Raw genomic sequence first — 22797 nt, 5'->3', positions numbered from 1 at the left:
CATGATGCTGCCACCACCATGCTTCACTGTGGGTATGGTGTTCTTTTGGTGATGTGCAGTGTTGTTTTTGGAATTATGGCCAAAAAGTTGAACCTTGGTTTCATCAGACCATAACACATTTTCCCACTTGCTTTTGGGAGACTTCAGATGTGTTTTTGCAAAATGTATCTGGGCTTGGATGTTTTTCTTCTAAAGAAAGGGCTTCTGTCTTGCCACTCTAGCCCATAGCCCAGACATATGAAGAACATGGGAGATTGTTGTCACATGTACCACACAACCAGTACTTGCCAGATATTCCTGCAGCTCCTTTATTGTTGCTTGGCACTCTCCCTGACAAGTTTTCTTCTCGTCTTTTCAGCAATCTTTGTCCAGTTCTTGGTAATGTCACTGTTGTGCCACATTTTCTCCACTTGATGATGACCGTCTTCACTGTGTTCCATGGTATATCTAATGCCTTGGAAATTCTTTTTGTACCCTTCTCCTGACTGATACCTTTTAACAATAAAATCCCTCTAATGCTTTGGAAGCTCTTTGCAGACCATGGCTTTTGCTTTAGGTTGCGACTAAGAAAATGTCAGGAAAGACCTACTAGAACAGCTGAACTTTATTTGGGGTTAATCAGAGGCACTTTAAATCAGGGGTGCAACGGATCAAAAAACTCACGGATCGGATCATTTTTCGGATCAGCAAAAAAAACTGTCGACTCACTGTGCCCCCATTGCAGCCTCACTCTCACCTCTACCTGACGCTCCTCTCTTCCTCCACCTTCTCGCCCGATACGCGACCCCCCCACACATGGAGCCTCGCCTGCCATGCTCACCGGCCGGACACACCAGAAGGTGATTGGCTGCGGCGCACATTCTGTGTAAACAAGCGCGGGGTAAGGAGGAGGCGGGGCTGTGCGAGCAGAGCCTATTTCAGTGTCAGCCTATACAGCGTGTTTTACCGCTCTGCTCGCCCCCCTCCACCTGCGCCGCGGATCATGTGTGTGCCGATTCGTAGTCATTGATCCGTGCGGATCACAGATCAATGACAATCCGTTGCACCACTACTTTAAATGATGACAGGTGTGTATTAACTCCTATTTAACATGAGTGAATGTGATTGCTTCATTCTGAACACACCTACATCCCCAGTTATAGGAGGGTGTGCACACTTATGCAATCACCTTATTTTTTTTTTTTTTTAAAGTGTATTTTTGTGCGTGTACTCGAGAGAGGAGCCGGACTGCAGGAGTTGGGAGTAGGCAGGCCTCCCCCAGAGGCAATCTGCCACCTTTCTCCATGCCCCGGGTGGCAATGGCGGGTGTGTGAGGGGGTCCTCCCACACAGCCCGCCCTACCTGCTCCGCTTTGAAGCCCAACGGGGCAGAGGGACTCCCTATAAGGGAGTGAGAGGATTAGCCCGCTCAACCAGCCCCATTAGTCCTTCGCCTCTCTTTTAGAGACCGCGTGGTCAATGTGAGTGTGTTAACCCAATTTAGAGTGCGTGTGTAGGTGTGGTGGTTTTTGTGGGGGGGGGGGGGGGGCGTACTAAGCACAGGCTTACCTTGCATAGCACACCCACCGGGAGCCGGGCTGAGACCACCAAACTCAATTCACATGTAGCCGAGACCAGGATCCGAACCTCTAGCTGCAGAGGTCAATGGCTTGTCAGCGCAGTGCCAATCGCGTTGAGCCACCACAGCTCCGTCAATCACCTTATTTAATTTTTTTATTTTATATATATAAATACACTATATTACCAAAAGTGTTGGGACACCTGCCTTTACACGAACGTGAACTTTAATGGCATCCCAGTCTTAGTTCGTAGAGTTCATTATTGCGTTGGCTCACCCTTTGCAGCGATAACAGCTTCAACTATTTTAGAAAAGTCTTCCACAGGGTTTAGGAGTGTGTCTATGGGAATGTTTGACTATTCTTCCAGAAGTGCATTTGTGAGGTCAGGCACTGATGTTGGATGAGAATGACTGGCTCACAGTCTCCACTCTAATTTATCCCAAAAGTGTTCTGTTGTATTGGGGACAGGACTCTGTGCAGGCCAGACACGTTCCTCCACCCCAAACTCGCTCATTCATGTCTTTATGGACCTCGCTTTGTGCACTGGTGCAAAGTCATGTTGAAACAGGAAGGGTTCATTCCCAAACTGTTCCTACAGTTCTGTTTTAGGATGTCCCACAGATGCTCAATAGGGTTTAGGTCTGGAGACATGCTTGGCCAGTCCATCACTTTTACCCTCAGCTTCTTTAGCAAGGCAGTGGTTGTCTTGGAGGGGTGTTTGGGGTCGTTATCATGTTGGAATACTGCCCTGCAGCCAAGTCTCCGAAGGGAGGGGATCATGCTCTGCTTCAGTATGTCACAGTACATGTTGGCATTCATGGTTCCCTCAATGAACTGTAGCTCGGCTTGGCCCCCCAACCCAAAGCACCGTGCCCCCATGTTGATGAGGACACGGGCCTTTTGCCGATAACCCTGGCTGGTGGTTGTCTGGGTTCTGCGGGCAGGGGGCTTATATCAGAATCTGGAAGCCCTCAGATCCTGCCTACACCCATGTGAATGGGCATCATACCGCTACCCATTCACCAAAATGTTAACAAAATATAAGAGGAGGTTTTTGACAAGTCCTTTATTAAATAAGAAGCCGGTGCTGTCTTCTCCCGGTGCCGCCGGTTACCTGCTAAAAGAACAAAAAAATCCAGTCTTGTCCTAAAGCTGTTTTTGTTTGTTGTGATGCCCCCGCTATCCGGCACCTCTTATATAGCCTTGGGGCGTGGCCATCCAGTGACATTTGCCGGAAAGCCTGCCCCTTGTGGCATCATGTGTAATTTGTTTGCACATGATTGCATTCTAATGGGCAGAATAAATAATTGTTCTGGCCAATAGAACGCATTAATGCCAAATGTGAAATATGAGGCTGTAGGGGCGCTCTCACCAGATGAAGTCCGGTGTGTTTTTATTCTACATGGACATTGTGGAACATGGATTCCAATGGCATAGATCAGTGTGGTCAGTCAAAGTACAACATGCTGTTCTTTTTCTGGATGGAATGCATCGGAACGCACATTTCCTGAATGGAGAGGAATGAAAAAGGGGAAAATGCATCAAAAACACAACAAACGTGCATTCAGAAATACATCTGTCATGCCGGATTGAGGGGTTAGATGGGTTTTTAAATCTATTTTTTTCCTGCTGGGAGTAAATGCATCAAAAGGACAAATTCCCCCCATGTGTGTGACAATCAGAGGAAGTATAGGAAACCCGGCAGAGGTTGTAACCCCTCTCCATACCTCACACCTGATGTGCCCCCAGCTATCCCACAGTCCCGTCCCTTCCCGTCCTAGTCATTGGCGGTGGGCGGGGCGCGCTGTGCGGAGGGGCGGAGTCTTCCCTGCGCTGTCTCCGTCCTGTGTGGGAGAATCCAGAGCGCTGTGCGCAGGTCTGATGAGCGGAGTACTATGGCTGTCCTCCCGGGCTCAGACCTGTGATCGCTCCACACTCCGCTCCTGGCTCGGGGGATCGCGTACCATCGCCGCCGCCGCCGCCGCTCCCAGGATTCCGGCCTTTGTCTGCTCGGGATATAGAGAGGATCTCACTATGATTGATAGCAGTAAGAAGCAGCCCGGCTTCCCGGAGATCCTATCTACCGGCGATCTGGAGGCATTGAAGGACAAGGAATGTCTGGATCTCAACAGCCAGAAGAGTCTGAAGGAAGGTCAGTGCGGGCTGATGATCGGGGGGGATGGGGGATGCATTGCTATGCAGACATGACTCCGGTGTCCGCAGTGTCCGCCTCCTGTCTGTGTACATTATACAGCATTGTCCGGGCTCTACCACTTCATATCATAGCGCCTGACATCAGAATCCTCCATCACCTCCTCCCCCTCCTCACATTCTATACATGAACTTCTGCACTCATCGTTTCCTAAAGTCTGCCATTGTAAGGAGGAGGATTGATACATAAACTGATTGGCTGTCCCTGTGCCCAACCTGCAGCCTTCAGGGCCCCTGCACACACTGATCTGTGTTTCCTAGCTGTCCTGTTCTAGCTGTGATTTCCTGCAGTCTCATGTAATATGTCTCCAGTCTATTTCTATCTCCTGCAGCACTTCCCCCCAGCACTCAACAGCTCCTATAGAATATTCACAGTCCCTGAAAGTCTCGTGCGGCGTGTCTGCAGTCCCTGGCAGTCTCGTGCGGTGCGTCTGCGGTCCCCGACAGTCTCGTGCGGCGCGTCTGCAGTCCCTGACAGTCTCATGCGGCGTGTCTGCAGTCCCTGACAGTCTCGTGCGGCGTGTCTGCAGTCCCTGACAGTCTCGTGCGGCGTGTCTGCAGTCCCTGACAGTCTCGTGCGGCGTGTCTGCAGTCCCTGACAGTCTCGTGCGGCGTGTCTGCAGTCCCTGACAGTCTCGTGCGGCGTGTCTGCAGTCCCTGACAGTCTCGTGCGGCGTGTCTGCAGTCCCTGACAGTCTCGTGCGGCGTGTCTGCAGTCCCTGACAGTCTCGTGCGGCGTGTCTGCAGTCCCTGACAGTCTCGTGCGGCGTGTCTGCAGTCCCTGACAGTCTCGTGCGGCGTGTCTGCAGTCCCTGACAGTCTCGTGCGGCGCGTCTGCAGTCCCCGGACAGTCTCGTGCGGCGCGTCTGCAGTCCCCGGACAGTCTCGTGCGGCGCGTCTGCAGTCCCCGGACAGTCTCGTGCGGCGCGTCTGCAGTCCCCGGACAGTCTCGTGCGGCGCGTCTGCAGTCCCCGGACAGTCTCGTGCGGCGCGTCTGCAGTCCCCGGACAGTCTCGTGCGGCGCGTCTGCAGTCCCCGAACAGTCTCGTGCGGCGCGTCTGCAGTCCCCGAACAGTCTCGTGCGGCGCGTCTGCAGTCCCCGAACAGTCTCGTGCGGCGCGTCTGCAGTCCCCGAACAGTCTCGTGCGGCGCGTCTGCAGTCCCCGAACAGTCTCGTGCGGCGCGTCTGCAGTCCCCGAACAGTCTCGTGCGGCGCGTCTGCGGTCTCGCACTGATTTTTATGTGCCACACTTTTGTGATAAGGGCTGCACTTAACACCCTCCCCCCATCAAAATATACCACCACTGTTGTATGTATGTATGTACACAATGTCTTTGCATATACTTGCTATTGTAGGGGCTTGTACACATGGGCATGAAGCCTTTGGAAGAATTGTATGTGTCTAAATGCGAGTACCTCAGGCCAGATTTCCATCTGTGTGATGCAGTTTTTCCCCATCGCATTTTATGCGCGTTTTTTCCGCACGTTTTTAGGTGCGCTGCCTTTAATCTCTGTTAGAATGTAAATTTTATGACAATGCAGGACCTTGTACTTTCGTAAAAATAAATTTCTCATAGTATTAATGGCAGTGCAGCTGAAAACATGCAAAATGCACATAGAAAAGTGACCCAGAAAAAGCACACCACGCAGATGTGAACGGGGCCTTGGGTGCGCATTGTTGGCAGAAGCCGATAAGACCCAGTGTTCCATGCATACGCCGTATGAATGAGAAATAAACCCAGACACGTTCTGATTTCTTGTTTAGCTGCAGTGCCAAAGAATCTTTTTTTTCCCATATGATGTTAATGTATAAGTCTATATTGGCTTTTGTGTAAATAAAATCTTCCCCACCCCTCCACTTCCTGCGCTCTCTAGAAAAGAGGGCATGATGTCCCAACCTGGTGTTTAAACAAGTCTGGGGGATGACATCATTGTTCATCTGTAATGCTGGAGGGAGGGAGGCATGAGCTCACTAGTTGTCTAGGTGTAAATCATTACCTCTCTCTCTTTCTGCTTCCCTGTTGTCACCCGATCTCGTCTGTAATCTGGGCTGCATTCATTTATTCATTTAATCATTGCTTGCTGTAGGACAAGCGCTCACATTTTGTATCTAGTTACTGCAGATACTTGATTGTTGCACATCTCAGGGTGAACGTTCGATCGGGTTTTTTGTCTCTTGTATTGTTCTGTTTTTCACAGTTACATATTGTCGTCCTCGCTATTGTATTCCCATGTTGGCTAAAAGTGTTTACATTGTGTTTGAAATGAGTCATCCGCTGTGCTTGTCAGTCTATGTGATGTATGATCTTCTTTCTGGAAGTAGTGCAACTGGTATACTGGGTTGTATATGTGAAGTGTGTCTGTGGTCTGTATGGGAGCGGCAATAGGCTGTGTACTTGTAAGTACCTGGATTTTAATCTTGGCATGCATGATGTGAACTTGTGGTTTGTGCTACAAGCAGCCGCAGAATTTTCCATAGTAAGCATTGCAGGCACTTGTCACCCAGGCACACAGTGCTATTTTGTTATGAGATCTGTCATTGTGTATAGCCAAACCTTAAGAGACTGGAAAGTATTTGCTCTGCAGGATTCAGTACATTAATCTCGTCAGACATTTCTGCAGCTTGGCCGGCCCTGCTTTAAATACTCTGCACGTGCCTGAGTTTCAAATATTCACAGCTTTTCATAGATCTGTCTTCACTAAAGCTCTGTATAGAAAAGAGATGTACCTGATGGATTGGCAAGAGAAATAATCCAATATTGGATTGAAAGATCTTGCACCGTTTCTGAGAAATTGTGTTAATTTTATGCAGCAGCGAACCAGGTGCCCAGGGATGCCACGTCTGAGCCTTATCCAATGGCAAATGCACAAGCTTCTTTCATTATTTTATCAGGGAACCTTGGTAATGCCCAAGGTGAGCACCTGAGAATGGGCCATGTATTGGAAAAACAATGGATTCATATTATATAGAAGAAAATGTGACACCCAACATGCAGACAGATTTTTGCGTGTAAAAAAAAAAAAAAGCAGTAGACGCATCAAGTTAGACTGATGGTTGCATTGTATGATACACAAATACACGGCTGTATGCAAAATAAAATAGAGTTTCCAACCAGCGACCCTTTTCAGAGTTGTTTGTACATACACAGACCCAAGTTGCAACATACAGTTAATAAAAGTCCAAAAGACCATCCCCTCAGGGTAGTAAGGAGTTAAGCTGCCCATAAACTCTGCAAATTTCACTGGGTTCTTGATGAACCAACTGAAATTGTCTTTGTGGGTGACCCTTCCACCAAACATCCTTTCACTGAAAAATCAAAGTGGGTGGAACATTGTGGTTTGGTTGTCAGTCAGATGCAGCTAATGTTAAAATACAATCCTCATTTCTATCAGTGTATGGCCAGCTTTAGAGCCTTATGCTGGCCATACACCTATAGATTTTCTATGGTTAGATGGGAAAAAGTGGAACAGATTCCTCCATCTACGCTGAACTGTGTGGATGGAAGAATCTCCCACTGGCCCAAGCTTCTATGTCTTTCTAGTCGGCCCTGCTGGCTCTCACAATACCTGAACATTCTGATTGGGTGCAGGCATTGTTTAGGTTGAGAACCAGCCGACTAGCAGATAAACTATAGGTGTATGGCCAGCATTAGTCAAGTTTTTTTTTATTGCCATTTGTGTCTCCAGTGGAGAGACTCAACCTCTTTGTCCAGGCGACCTTCACCAGGGCACAAACAATGGGAAATCAGAGGTCTCCTCTCTTTTGAGATATTTCCTGGTACAATAGGAAGTAGATGGGATATCCCTAGTGGAGCTGCAAGTAAGAAAACAAATTACCAGGGATGTCGGTCCTTATCTAAACTGTCCAAATGTCCCAAAACAAGGTTTGGCTATTGGTACACGTTTAAAGGATAAGTTCACATTTTCTAAAAATAAATAATAATGCACATTTTTATGTTGGTAAAAAATATGCATTTATTATTATTTTTTTTTATTAGGAACTTGTAAAGCTTCGCAGGGTCAACCTCAGGCTCCTGCAGACCGTCGGTGTTTGTCTGCTCGTACTTCTGATACGGGCAGACAGTTACTCAATGAACTACCTCAAATTCTCACTAGCTCCCTGATAGTTCATTGGGAACTACAAGCCATCAGCCGCAAAGCCTGTCAGTACTTGTAGTTTATTCATTCACAGATCTCTGTGAATGAATACAGTGGCCGTTCTTCTCAATTTGTGATGGTGGGTGTGGAGAGAAAATCCCCGGCCGGCCTACTGTCGCTATAGGGAATCGGTACAAGGTTGCAAGAGTGGGAACATACAGTATCTCACAAAAGTGAAGCACTGAAGAGCACCAATCACTTTCCAGTAGGCATTATCTAGTACAAGTTATAAAAAGCAAGTAAACCTCAGACTGGTTTCTTATAAAAAAAAAAAGTTATTTAAAATGCTCCCTACTGCAAGTTCTAGTATATATTGTGCAACATCTTTACCAAAGGTTACATATTGGATGTCTGTAAAGTGTTAAACTCAGACTTAAAAATGTAGAAAAACTACATTGCCCGTAGCCCGGGGTGGTAAGTTTATTTTACGCTAAACTACTTTCTTAGTGTGGAGGTAGAAGGAGATATCTTTTTATCATGTATATCTGTGATAACCTCATTTTATGTAAAGTGTAGGCCTCAGAACACACTGAATGGAGCAGTAGAATTATTGGTAAAATACACATTACCAAGTTGGATCCCTCATGACTTGTCTTGCTTGTTTTGGGGTGCTGCTATTTCTTTAGATTTGCCAAAATGAAGGAGAGGTCTTAAAGCAGAACTGAACTTGATGAAACTGAACTGAAAACCCTATTGGTCTCTTCTGTCATAAATTCTTCTGCCAGTCAGCATTGAAGTGGTTGTAAAGTCAGAAGATTTTTATCTTAATGCATTCTATGCATTAAGATAAAAAAACTTCTGTGTAGCAGCCCCCTAATACTTACCTGAGCCCCATCTAGATCCAGTGATGTTGCAGAATTGTCTCGGCTGCCCGGGACTCCCCGCTTGATTGGCTAAGATAGTAGTGCAGTGCCATTTGGCTCCCACTGCTGTCAATCAGTCAGTCAGCCAATGAGGAGAGAAAAAGGGCCGGGCCATGAGCTATATGTCTGAATGAATACATGGAGCTGTGGCTTGGTTCAGGTGTGCCCATAACAAGCTGCTTGCTGTGGGGGCACTCCACAGGAGAGAGGGGCCAGGAGCGCCCAATAAGGACCCAAGAAGAGGAGGATCTGGGCTGCTCTGTGCAAAACCACTACACAGAGCAGGTTAAGTACATTTATGGTACCTCCTCTGTGCTGTGATGATTTGACTTCTGTGCAAATCTTTGGGTAGTGATGTAATCATGGCTCAGCCAATCAAGAGGTTGAAAAGTCTGAACCCAGAAAGAAGACTGGATGAGAGCAGATGGAAGCGCTGTGGAGTACTGACACCTCAGTACCGAAGGGGAGCGTTTGGCATGTAAGTGCTATAATGTGCTAGTATATTTGCACATACTAGCACATTTTGGCTAACACCTTCTGGGAAAAAGTTTAATTCCACTTTAGAAACCCTCTACAAGATGCAGTAGTGATGTGGAAGTCGGCAGGAGGAAGCACTGAGCTCTGCATGGGATCAGGAAATGAACACACAAGATTCGGTTAGCAGGCTTCAATGGAAGATTTCTCCAAAGGAGCGGGCTAGCAAAGAAGTTGGTGTTTACCCGGGTTTTTATTTTTTGAAGAATTCCTGACAGTCACTTTAAAATGGAATTGTATTTGCTTGGTATTAAAAACAATTCAGACAAAATCCAAATCCAGGTGCCAGAGAACATTCTTTGAATGATTGTCATATGACACAAGGCACAGAAGTGATCTCTCCTAAGCCTGTGTAAAATACAACACGGTATCTTGTGGATAGACTGTTCAATGTGGCTCTGACCCCCGTGCAGTTATTTCATATTGAACAGTTGTGGATAAAATCTCTTCTATGGTAATACGTTTAAGAAGTTCATTGTTTTCGAGTCTTAGATATGGTTTACTGAGACCTCTCTGTCTGTCTATCGTAAAATCACCTTCTGTTAAGGTGTGTGTTTATAGAAGTAAACATGAAACAAAGGTGTGTTCTCTGCAATCTTCTCTCTGATAATGTGTTCTTTGCACCACAAAGCGATAGAAGCTGAGGGTTCGCTTTGAACTTGTATCCATGACAAAGCTCTTTCCACCAAAAGCTAGTCTTTCACTTATATGGGTCTGAGAATCACCATGCTGGGTTCTTTTATGTCTCTGACTCTTACCTGAGCCACATCTCAATCCAGCGATGTTGCACAAGAGTCTCGGCTGTCCTGTGCTTACTCTCCTCATTGGCTGAGACAGCAGCAAAGCACCATTGGCACCTGCTGCTGTCAATCAGTCAGTGAACCAATGCGAGAGAGGGGGGCTGGGCCACGGCTTTGTGTCTGAATGGACACAGTGCTGCGTCTTGGGTGCCCTCATGGTAAGCTGCTTGATGTGGGGGCACTCAACAGGGGGGAATGGGTTATGAACACACAAGAGACCCAAGAAGAGGAGGTTTGGGTCTGCTCTGTGCAAAACAATTGCAACAGAGCAGGTAAGTGTTCCCTACTTCAGTGGTCATCAACCCTGTTTTCAGGGCCCACTAACAGGCCAGGTTTTATGTATTACCTTGGGGAGATGCAGACTAGAATACTGCAATCACTGAGCAGCAAATTATATCACCTGTGATGTATTTCAGTTATCTTGCAAACCTGGCCTGTTAGTGGGCCCTGAGGACAGGGTTGATGACCACTGCCCTACTTTGTACCCCTCCATGAAATCCCATTGTTCTTGTAGTACTGTCATTAAAGTTAAAGTGGTTGTAAAGGCTAAAGTTTTTGTTTACACTGTTATTGTACATTCTCTGCTTTTAGGGAAGTAAAAAAAAAAAAAACGTTCAGCTCCCAAGAAATTCTAGACTACTAGTCCTTACAAGTAATGGCTGCATTAGTCTTTATTTTTGATGCTAAGAACATTTTTTAGCAGTTACAGAAAATGCATGCAGATCCTGCCAGAAATGCAGTATCCTTATCACCTACTGTGAGATGAATTAAGTAATAAGAATGTTCTCTTTCTTGTGCAAACTACTAAGAACATTTTTTTTTTTTTTTTGAGGTTTGGTATTTTTTAAATGTTCTACCAAGTAGCCCATTTTTGCTTCTCAGCAGTTTATCTCCTATTTGTGGTACCTTGTAAATGGTAGTTCTCACTACTACACCAGATGCTGGAGAAAGATTGGTTTCAGATGTAAGAGAGCAAGTATTAAGCGTCCATTCACAATGTGATATACACTGCGTATAGAGCACGGGTGTCAAACTAAATTTCGTCGAGGGTCGCATCAGCAGTGTGATTGCCCTCAAAGGACCAGTTGTATCTGGGTCACACTACATACAGAGTGCAGAGTTCAGGATTACGTCGGGATTATGCTACGTGCAGGGTTCAGCAGTGCATTACGTACAGAGGGTAGGAATTCAGGGGTGTGCGACGTGCAGAAATTCAGGGGTGCGCTACGTCCAATGTGCAACATTTTACTTCCACCCCTCCTGGGTTGTGACCCCTGCACCCAGCACTCTGTCCCCAACCCCCACCTCTAAACGCATCTTCCTACACACCTCCACAGTCCCCCCCACCTCCCAAAGCGCACCAGGCAGGCGAGGAGAGCACGCACCAGGCAGGCGAGGAGAGCACGCACCAGGCAGGCGAGGAGAGCACGCACCAGGCAGGCGCGGAGGGCACGCACCAGGCAGGCGCGGAGGGCACGCACCAGGCAGGCGCGGAGGGCACGCACCAGGCAGGCGAGGAGAGCACACCCTGGGGGGTACAATGCTTTAAAGCGGGGGTTCACCCTTAGAGGGCACTTTTCCCCCTTAGATTCCTGCTCGTTATTACTAGGGGAATCGGCTATTTATTTTAAAATATGTGCAGTACTTACCCGTTTACGAGACGCATCCTCTCCGTCGCTTCCGGGTATGGGCTTCGGGAATGGGCGTTCCTTCTTGATTGACAGGTTTCCGAGAGGCTTCCGACGGTCGCATCCATCGCGTCACGATTTTCCGAAAGAAGCCGAACGTCGGTGCGCAGGCGCAGTATAGAGCCGCACCGACGTTCGGCTTCTTTCGGCTACGAGTGACGCGATGGATGCGACCGTCGGAAGCCTCTCGGAAGAATGTCAATCAAGAAGGAACGCCCGCTCCCGAAGACCCATACCCGGAAGCGACGGAAGAAGATGCAGCTCGAAAACGGGTAAGTACAGCTCATATTTTAATATAAATAGCCGATTCCCCTAGACCGAACGAGCAGGAAGCTAAGGGGAGATTTTTTTTTTTTTTTTAAATGGGTGAACTCCCGCTTTAATGAGCCCAATTTCTCACTGTGCCACATGAAGATTCAATCTGATTTGTCAGCTAACAGCTCCTCTATGCTAAACTGCAGTAACTCAGCAGACTCCGCATAGAGGTGCCTGTAAACTAATCCACTATGTACTGCTTGCTGAGCTTATCTTCCAGGAAGTTCAGTCACTCGGCTCCCTCTGCTTAGCTGCTCACACCTCCCTCTTCCAGGCGGGCGCGATCGCAGGGGTCAGGCACATCCCTTTCCCTCCCACTCAAGCAGCAGCCTGCAGGAGATAGGCTGGAAAACTGCTGGGGATGTACATGCTGGATCCACATTGCATGCGCTCAGCTACACACAGTACTGAGGAGGAGAGGGATTAAGTGTTTACTCCGGTTGCCAAGGAGACCTGTTTCATGTTGGCAGCAGAAAGCGGCTGTGAGAAGAGGAAGTGAAGGCTGGCGTGCCGCTGCGCGGGCCACATTACAAGGCCAGGCGGGCCGGATTCGGCCCGTGGGCCTTGTGTTTGCCACCTCTGGTATAGAGTATAGTTTCCTGAGTGTGCACCGCTACAACGTCTCTGACTTGGTCGAGCCAACAGTGTATAAATACACATTGTTGATATTGAAATGTCGGCCTTAAGCCTTGTACACACGGTTGGATTTTCCAACGGGAATTCTGTGTTGACAGACTGTTGGCCCGAAAATCTGACTGTCTGTACGTTCCATCGGACAATTGTTCGATTTTCCGCAGACAAATGTTGGATGGCAGGCTTTAAAGTTTTCCACGAACAACGGTCTGTTGTCAAATTTTCCGATTGTGTGTACAAAAGTCCAAAGCACAAACGCGCACGATTGGAAGCGATGCTCACCAAATACAACATTAGCAGAAGGTGCCCAAAGGGTGGCGCTGAAGAGCTGAAAAACTACGTAGTACGTCACTACGTTGGTGTTTGTTGGCCGACAATTGTGTGTCGTTTGTATGCAAGACAAAATCCAGGCACACGCCCCTCGGACAACAGTCACTTTGTCTGTGGAAAATCCGATCGTGTGTACGAGGCTTTGGAAGCAATGACCAATAGGAACCCTGGACGCTGTATTCATGTAAACATTGCACATGCATTGCATGCCTACAGCAAATATGCCATCAAGATCATGGGTATTTAGTGGATGTATTTCAGATACGTCTGTGTGAATGAGCCCTAGGAACAAGAAGCTCCTGCCAGTGCCCAGACAGTATGTACAGAAACATGCAGGGTTTGTCCACCAAAATATTCAGATGTATGAATCCATCTTGTACATTTTTAAATGTGTGGCAGTTTGCTGTCACTGCGATGTGTTGCATTGTATATCATTTATACCAATTATCGTCATTGTTTTCGGGAACACAATAAAGTCATTGATCGAGAACAAAATGTCTGTTCTTAAAATGGTGCCTGCTGTTTACTTGCTGTGCCCTGTTTGCACCTTTTTGTTACAGAGAAATGCCTCTGCTCTGATTTCATTCCAACCAGGAAATCATGTTGAAAACATGGACCTCCAATCTGTTGAGATAGCATTGTTCCCGAGTGTGACAGTGAGCAGACCCGGCATTCCAGCTTAGAAACTCTACAGTTGTATAGCAACATACCATCTTCCTAGCCTCGCCAAGCCCTTGTAATGTGACACTTGCTGTCCCCCGACCTGTTCAAAGCTTCTGGACTGATATATGTTGTCAGTAGCTACTAATGCCTTAGAAATATTTTAGCTGAACTGGCTTCTTTTTTTCTGAGCATAAACATAAAAATGTATTGACCTTGGAATACAGTCTTTATTTTTTATTTTTTTGTGTTCCCATTTTTATCCATTTTTATGTTTTTTTGTTTTAATTGTGGATAGGGAAGAGTTCAATCTATCGTTTTTGCTGTCTATGTCCCAAGCTTGGAAGATTCCCTTTGTGTCCTATTCAGTACGTATGCATGGAAACAAATTCAGCAGTGCAGAAATCTTTATATAATATAATGATGGCTTTAATGTGGAGATTGCAGGTTAGTGCAGTGTACAGTTATGGATGGATAATGGGTTCATTAACCCATGTTGGAGGTAAGCATGTGCCAAGATCATTGCCGCAATGTTGTATACAGTGTGTGTATATAGGTGAATGCAGCATAGATCCGATGCTGCATCTTTCCCTGCGACTTCTGCGCTGAGAACTGAACGCGCACTTCTCTCCCCCACTCTGAGCAGAAAGTGGTGACTGTCAGTCAGCTCTCTGCTCTGCCCCTCCAGTGCTCACTGGAGCACTGGGCTGTGGAGGTGAAGGGAGTGGCTGGCTCACTAAAAGGTTGAGACTGTTGGAGTTCCAGGGCTCTGGGTGGATCCCAATTGTAAAGTTGGGATTGATCAAGCACCTGGACCGGCCAAGTGATGGGAACATTGCATGAAGTTCTAGATGTTCAGTCTAAAGCTGGCCATACACAGATCCATGCTAAACCTGCCAAATTTATGTGCAGGCTGGTTGTGCAGAACTCGATCTTCCAATTTGTACAGAAGCCAATCACCCTGTTGGAAAATTATCGTGCAATCCATCGTCTGTTTATTCTGAGTCTCCCCGCCTTCAGAACACAATAGCCCAGTGGAATTGTCCTGTCCCCTCACCATTCACATCGAGTGTGTGGATGGGGGATTTGTTTTTGTTTTTTCATTCGACCTGCTGGTTAAACAGAAAAAAAATACTAATATGTGGGCTGCCTGGTGCAGTTTTACAGTCTGAAGAGTATAGATTGCTTGTTTCAACTTAAAGGTCCTTTATCTCTGGACTGACCGTGATTAGAAGTCTGGAGTTGTATTTTTGTTATCAATCCCTGGTTGTCGTCGGGGTCACTAGAACAAGTAGCTCCATTTTGAAGATTTCCCCTTTTTTCTGTTCTGGTGACGGCCCAAAATTTGTGATTCTCATTTTCATTCTCAATGACAGTAAACATGACAAAAAGGGTGAGTCTCCCAGACAGCAATAAATGCCTAACAAGTGTTCTTCTCCCCCTCCACTCTATCCAATGAGTAGACGTGTCGGTTGGATGCCGTAAGAGTTGCACAATGACTCCATTTAAAGTAAGCAGTTTTAACGAGATGCGGTCTTTTGTTAGGTATCAGAGGTTGCCCTAAGGCTTGGGATCTGACTTGTGAGACCCCTAGTCACATGAAATCCCATGTTAGTCAGTGAGAGCTCTTGGCACTACTGAAGGCGCTCCAACTTTAGAAAAGGTTCCTGTACTACTTCAACGTGACTTGTGCTCATAGACTTTAATGGAAGTCGGCTTCTCATCTGTATTGATGTGATTTTGGATCAGACGTTGCAGGTAGAATACCCAGGCATTCCCTGCGTTGGTGCTCCTTCCTTGCTTCAAAGTCGCATCAAAGTAGCACTCAAGTCCCCGCAAAGTTGCACGACTTTCAGGCTGCTGTAGTGTCACCCGAGCCTCACTCAGGAGATGCCGGTAATTCATAATATACTGTTGGATGTTTCGTTTTCTGATCCCACAACTTGCATAGGTTGGTATCATTTTTATGATATATTGTTAAATGTTCTGTTGGCCCCTTTTTCATCTAGCACACCAGACAAGCTGAACAGTTGGTGAAATACGGGGAAGGGATGAAATGTTGGCCAGTACTGCATGTTGTCTTCTTAGTTATTATTGTGTATTCAGCCTTCGGGGTTTGGGGAAGTCGGCCCTCTTATCACATTGAGTCATGTATACTTTAGTACTAGTCTTGTTTACCAGGAACCGAAATGTTGTAGTGCAAGGAAAAAAGAATCGGAGGAGGAATCCTCTTGTGTGCTGTATGAACGGCCCTGTTCCTTCCTCCCAGCCTGCACATTCCTCCATTCACCTCTGAGCTGGAGCCTGTATGGAGGCCGTACTGATGTCACTCCATGGTGACTCATAGCAGGGAAGTGACTTCAGCACAGACTGCAATAGACAAGCTTGAAAGTAAACAAACCCAGGCAATTAATGGCTTGACGTTTTTGGCACGTATTTATGAGAAAGTGATCTATGAACTTTTTGTCCTCCGTTCTTGTTCAGATGATCAGTCATTTAGCTTTAGACATAACGTGGATGAGCAGATACTAGTAATACATAAAGACACATGCCAATGCTCTGTGTATGAGGCCAGGGCTACATGAGCAGTTTTTAAATCTGAGCCCGGAAAGCTGCTAATTAGTACCACTGCAGGAGATTGATAATATAGTGATTAATAAATTAGTTTTATGAGATTAATCTCACGGATATACGTGAATGTGAAAAATCACCCAAGATTTGCCTAAATGAAATTGCCGATTTACTCTCCTACACCCGTATAATCCTACGTAGGAGAGTAGATGGCAGTTTTCGCTAGGTGATTATTGCATTGTGTGATAGTGGTAGATTGATCCCTCAATTGCACGGCTGAGAATCTTTTATGTAGCAGCTCTCGTAAAAAGCAGTGTGATATTAAGAGATTAGTCTTACAAGATTTTAAAAACACAATTGAGCAACTAAAAGATTGCCCATGTAGCACCAGGCTAAGTGACAACTTTATTTATCTTTTGGTTACGAATTTCCAGTTAAAGTGGTAGTAAAGTCTTAGTAAAATAAAAAAAAGTGCCCCTTGCAGGTTTAAGTCATAATGTACTAGTATGCATCGCATACTAGTACATTATGAGATTTGCCTACCAATAGAACCCTCTTGTGCTGGGCTGTTACAGCTCTCCCAGGCGCTTCCATGTTAACTTTCCAAATCTTTTTTTTTTTTTTTTTTTATGCTCAATAAACGTTTTTTTTGATAAAAAAAAAAAAAAAAAAACCTTCCAAATCTTTAGCCACTTGAATGGCTGGGCTGCAGTGATATCGCTCCCATACCTGCGCACAGGAGTCACTTCACCGCTGCACATAGAGGGGCTGTAAATGCGGTCTTGGCTCAGATTGCATTACCGCTGACGGGTCTCTTCTGTTTTAAAGGCCCTGCCTGTCAGTGGATTTTTGCTTGGGTTTACTACCACTTTAAATTCAGTAAAGCCTATCTGACTGATGAGGCAATGAACAGCAGTGAACTTATTACAGATATTGGGGAAGATGAAAGAAAGGTATTTTATTTTAGCTAGCGTGCGGCTTCTCTAGCAGTTTAAAGATAAGCTAAAATGAATTGCTTCCAAATGCATGGTTAGTGAAGACAAATTCAACAGAATGCTCAAATATGTATAAATAGACAGGTTGGGGGAAAAATCAGTATGGGCAGCTGACACCTTTTGTTCCTGTAGCTCAGGGGGTGCCCAAACTTTTGAAGAGCGAGGGCCACATAAGCGACTTGGTAACTGGTCGCCGGCCACATATAATAAGTGGAGCGGACGGAAGACCGAATCCGCATCTGCTCTGTATATGCAGAGCAGACACGAACACAGCCCACTCTACTCTGTGGGTCCTCCCATCCAATCCAACCAGATGGAGGGGGACAGATCTATTTTTGTGGATTGGATTGGAGGTAGGTGGGTGCAAATGGACACAAGTCCATTTTACATCTGCCTCTACATAGAGATGAATGGAGGGTCTGTGTGGGTTGAACCGATCATGTGAAATGGGCCTAAGGCTGCTTTCACACAGGTCGGCAACCTGCGATCTGGGCTTGCAAACCTGCTATCCCAAAGCAGGAGGTCACGGGTCACGTGTGGCCCGCGGGCCACTGATTGGGCACCCCTGCTGTAGCTGGTACATCTTAAGAGAAGTATGGCTATATAAAAATAAAATCCTACTCCCCTAGATAGTTGCAACTGTCTCCCGACTCTTCCTAAGACCGAGAACTGATCGATCATACACCGCTGATCACTCACATCTCAGTCTTTAGCATGCAGAAAACTAGCGAATGTCATCCATACTTGTACAAGCATAGTCCATGCCTGATCATGAGCATTGGTCCGCAAAGTGCCATTATATTTTCTGCAATCATGTTATGGGAAACTTATTTCTGTTGCATTATCAAGCTTTTGGGTGATATTGGTGGTGTTTATTATGCATCCGTCCAAGGCGGATTGGGTGAGATCTGATGAAAACTGACATTCTGTCCATTTTTATCAGATCTCTCCATTGGAGACAGCGGCGCTGCACAAAGCCCCTCCCCGCTCGGCTAGCAGAGAGGGACTTGTCATCCGCCGGCTCAGCAGAGATCCGCCTCGTGTGAAAGTAGTAGTAGTAGTCCGTATGAAAGGGGGAAGGGAGCATTTTTAGGATTGGTTAGGTGGTGCCTGCGATTCCAATTTAAACTACTGCTACTTCAATGTAACGAAAAGTTGGACTTACAGCTCTATACACAGAAGTGAATCAAATCGGCTCATTCTTGTCATTTAAAACGCACGGACCTGGAACATGTACCTGCAGAGATTGTTTGCTGAATGTCAGATTCTCTGCTTTAGAAATATCCTCATAAGTGTCACCTTATTGGTTGCCAATTTTTCTTGTAGTCCAGAAAGCATTTTGGTTTCTGTCTTCTGTAGACTGATGCATTAGATCTGCAGTCTGGCAGGAAGTAATTTTTTTTTCTTTGAGATAATTTTTCCCATTTCACAATTGATTATCTTTCCTAATCTACATTTGGTCACCTCTCATGCCCTTTGATTCGTCCCTCTCCTTGCTATATTGCCCTTGTAATCTGTTTCATTATACTGGGACAGACACATCTATCCATCAAGTGTCCACCAGTTTTCAGAAAGGGTGCTTTCAAGTGTGCATTTACTGATATATTCCCATTAGAAATGTTTTAAATAAAATTAGATTTTAATATTTGCAAGTACAATTTTTTTTTTCTTTTTCCAGAGGGGGGGGGGGGGGGCATTAAGGTTCCCTCCCTGTTTTTGTTCTGTCTACATGTTAGCATGGTAATGAGGGACATATTTTGAAGCTCTTTAAATGCAGGTAAAAATAAGCACGTTTGCTATCCTTTCTGTACTTTAGGCCCCATGCACACGAGACGCTGCTAAACTTGAGTTCAGAGGCATTTGGGCATTTTTTTCAACTGCCCCTGAACACATTTAATGTTATCCTATGTGTCCATGCACACGATCACGTTTTTTGGCGTTTCAAAGCAGTTGGGTTTAGGGCCGTTTTTCCAAACCCAAAATTTTGGGTTCAGAAGCTTTCAGCTTTTGCGGTTTAGACGCAAATCGCGGCAAAACGCCACTAAACGCGGCAAAACACGGCACAAATAGTTTGATTCTGAGCTTGGGGAGGGTCTACAGTGTTTTGGGGATACACGCTGACAGCCGCAAATCGCGGTAAAACGCCGCAAAACGCCGCGCAATTCGCGGCAAAAACGGGCGTTTTAAATGCCGGTTTTTGCCTTTGAAAAGCTGAGATTAGAGGCGTTTGTAATAGCGTCTCGTGTGCATGGGGCCTTAGGGTCACTACAAAAGGGGAAGCATCAAATTATGAAAGAAACGTGACCAAATGAATGTAATAAATAAGAGCTGAAAGCATATTGGGGGAGAACACCAACCATTGGAGGTGGTGAAGTAGCACCATTATCTAAGCAAAGGGGATCCGTTTGGACCTGCAGAATGTTGAAAAGTGGTTATTTCCAGAGATGCTTTTTAGATTAAACTGAACCCCAGGCAAACCACTAAATACAAAATTAATAACCCATAAGGGAGCTTTTTAAGTTTTTTTACCTTATTTAAAATAAAATAAAAGTTCGTTATTTTGTTCACCCAGTCCTGTTATTTACACAACCCAGCCACATGGTACAGCCAAGAGGGTGACACCCCTAAGCTGGTCGTACTCTGTTGGAAACTTGGGTCAGCAGTGACCAGCTAAATTGCAATCAGTGTGTGGCCGACCGCCATTTGATTAACTTTCTGTCAAATGGACACGCTCGAAAACTGTCGGTGTGTTATTTAGATAGATAGATATATATATATATATCTATCTATCTCTATTTTCAGCCTACTGTTTGAACAAAAAGCAGTATATGGCTAAATTATGTACACTAGTTTCCGTTAAAGAAATAAAATAATTAAACAATTATATTGATTGCAGAGCTGAATTGATGTGCGTTTATATCCATCTAGAGTATTTCTGGGCATACAGACTTGTACATACGGTTAAAAGTCTTGCCTATTACTGTTTTTATATTTTGAAGTTGTGTTAATAAATTTTCATCACTAAAACCATACTGCAGCCCAACAGTGGATTCGATGGGGTAGATTTGTATTTGTTTAATTTATTTTTCCTCCATTGTTGTAGTGACCACAGACTTAACAGTGGCAAGTACAGAAAAGAAGTGTTAATGTGTCAGAAATAAAGTGTTCTCCTTCCTTCCTGTTTGACGTGACAAGTCTTTTTTTCTGGCTCTGAATTCTCAATGCCCGGTACACATCAGGCGATTATCGGTCGAATGATTATCCGTTTTTTTGTTTTTTTGCATGCCAATCTCAGATCGAATCTGAGGAGTCTGGATACAGACAGGGGAAGATGGGGGGTCAGCTGTGGTGGTAGGAGTGCAAGGGAGTTGGCACAAAGGTGCTGTGAAGAGGCTTCCAGAGTGGTAATAAGAAAAGAGTTGCAGAGAAGGTGATGGGGTGTTGCAGGTTTGGTGGTGAGTGGTGTCTCTGAAAATAGTGGAAAGCTGTAAGCCCAGATGCAGAGGTCAGGTGAGAAGGTTGGTGGTGTGAACAGGTGGACATAAGAAGGCCTGGGATTATAGAAGTCTATGGGAATCTACTGCGCGCACGCACGCGCGCACACACACACGCAATGGGAACAAGAAGATGCACCAACCATGAGTAATTATTACTGTTGAACTTGGTGCCAGAACTTTGCCAGTATACAGGGGAAGAGGGGTAGAATGGGAAAACGTTGGCTTAAAATGTCCCTATCCTGCGGGGTACAATGGTTATAAGGCAATTAATATTTGTGTTTTGCACAGTTTATCACTCCTCCCTTCTATACAATTGAATCTTATTATTTTGAACATTCAGCTGAAATGAAGGGGAAATCAAAGCTCCATTTTACTTCCCGTGTTCTCCTTTTCATATACTGTACCTATAGGACACCTGCATGGCACCATATTAACTGGTACATGCATGGTAGAGCGGGTTTCCAGTTAACTGAACACGGTATGTTTTAATATAAATTAGTATGTAGGCTGACTGTCTTTCCATTATTAGCACAAATTGCTTGGGGAGGGGTTTGTGAAAGAGGAACCTGAGAAAAGCAGAAGCTTCAATCTTTACAGACTACCATCGTGTTATTCACAGCAGAAATACATTTTTGTCATACATGCAGCATATCATCGTAACAATCTTTGCTTACTAGACCCACATCCTGATGGTAACCTGTTTTTTTTTTTTTTTTTTAGCAAAAAAAAGATGTAGGTGTCTTTTATAATCAGATATTGTGTGCAAACACCAGCATTGGTGACAGCAAGTCTGTTTATTTAGAAGAGGAAACCGCGAGAAATGGCCTGATGGTCCTTCTTTCTCTTCTCCCTCCCAACTTCCTCTTCCTCTTGAAGCAAATGTCGCATTAAAGCTTTTATTATTGAGTGGAAGAACGGTGTTGATGGCGGTGCAGTGTACATGCTTGGCTCTCGTATAGAAGGCAGCCTTCAGCTGTCTCTCCAGCATATATCTGAGTGACGGCCTGACCAATGGGCACAGTTATGGCAATTCCAGCCAGACCTCTGCATTGTGTAGGGAATAAGAAGTGTCCTGTGCACTGAGGACAGTTCAAGCTTGGGAAAGGGTCTCGGATGTATCCCCTTGGCATTACAGGACATGAAATTGGTGGTATGTAGGAAAATCCATATCTCCATACATTTCTCTGAATTTTGTTTTTTAATTATGTTAAGATATTTATCGTTGACTATAAAGTGATACTAAAGTATTTTAGTTAAAAAGAACAAACATGCTTGTCTGCTCTGTGTAGTGGTTTTGCACAGAGCAGCCCAGATCCTCCTCTTCTCGGGTCCCTCTTCTGTGCTCCTGGCCCCTCCCTCCTATTAAGTGCCCCCACAGCAAGCAGCTTGCTATGGGGGCAGCCAAGCCACAGCTTCCTGTGTCCATTTATAGCACAGAGCCATGGCCTGGCCCCACCCCTTTCTCTCCTCATTGGCTAACTGACTTTGACAGCAGTGGGAGCCAATGGCGCCAGCCTGCTGTCTCAGCTATTGAGGAGGGGAGTCTCGGGCAGCAGAGACACTCCTGCAACATTGCTGGGTCTAGATGGACCTCGGGTAAGTATGAGGGGGGCTGCTGCACATAGAAGGCTTTTTATCTTAATGTATAGCATGTATTAAGATATAAAAAAAACTTCTGCCTTTACAACCACAAATTCCAGGATTCTAGAAATGTACCTAGACTGTTTATTTAAATTTCTGTACCTTTTTCCTTATATTTAATTGTCCTTCAAGCCGCTAAGGCTGTTTTTGAGTCAAAAGTTTGTCTAACAAATTTTTCACAGCTGAACATGGGAAGCCAAACTTATCAGTAGAGCTAGAGTTGTAGGCCATTTTCTGTTACAGATTTATATATATATATATATATATATATATATATATATATATATATATATATATATATATATATATATATATATATATATATATATATATATATATATAT

General features: G+C 45.3%; 1 protein-coding gene across 12 annotated transcripts in view; it reads left to right on the top strand.

The window, feature by feature from the left end:
* The window catches only part of MRTFB (myocardin related transcription factor B), a 453672-nt gene that overhangs the window by 313855 nt on the left and 117020 nt on the right, over positions 1 to 22797 (top strand). For 3 of the 12 annotated variants that reach the window (XM_040356876.1, XM_040356878.1, XM_040356877.1), the window contains exon 1: positions 3409 to 3710. The exons of 7 other annotated variants lie outside the window; for them this stretch is intronic. In XM_040356876.1, the coding sequence (XP_040212810.1) occupies positions 3440 to 3710 (271 nt within the window). In that variant the 5' untranslated portion in view covers positions 3409 to 3439. Of the gene's footprint in view, positions 1 to 3407; positions 3711 to 22797 lie in introns of those variants that run through there. 2 more of the 12 variants (XM_040356874.1, XM_040356886.1) reach the window with 2 other exon arrangements.

This window comes from Rana temporaria, chromosome 6 (assembly GCF_905171775.1).
Source record: "Rana temporaria chromosome 6, aRanTem1.1, whole genome shotgun sequence".
NCBI classification, from domain to species: Eukaryota; Metazoa; Chordata; class Amphibia; order Anura; family Ranidae; genus Rana; species Rana temporaria.
The sequence above is the reverse complement of the archived record's forward strand: the minus strand, read 5'-3'. Positions and strand labels throughout refer to the sequence as shown.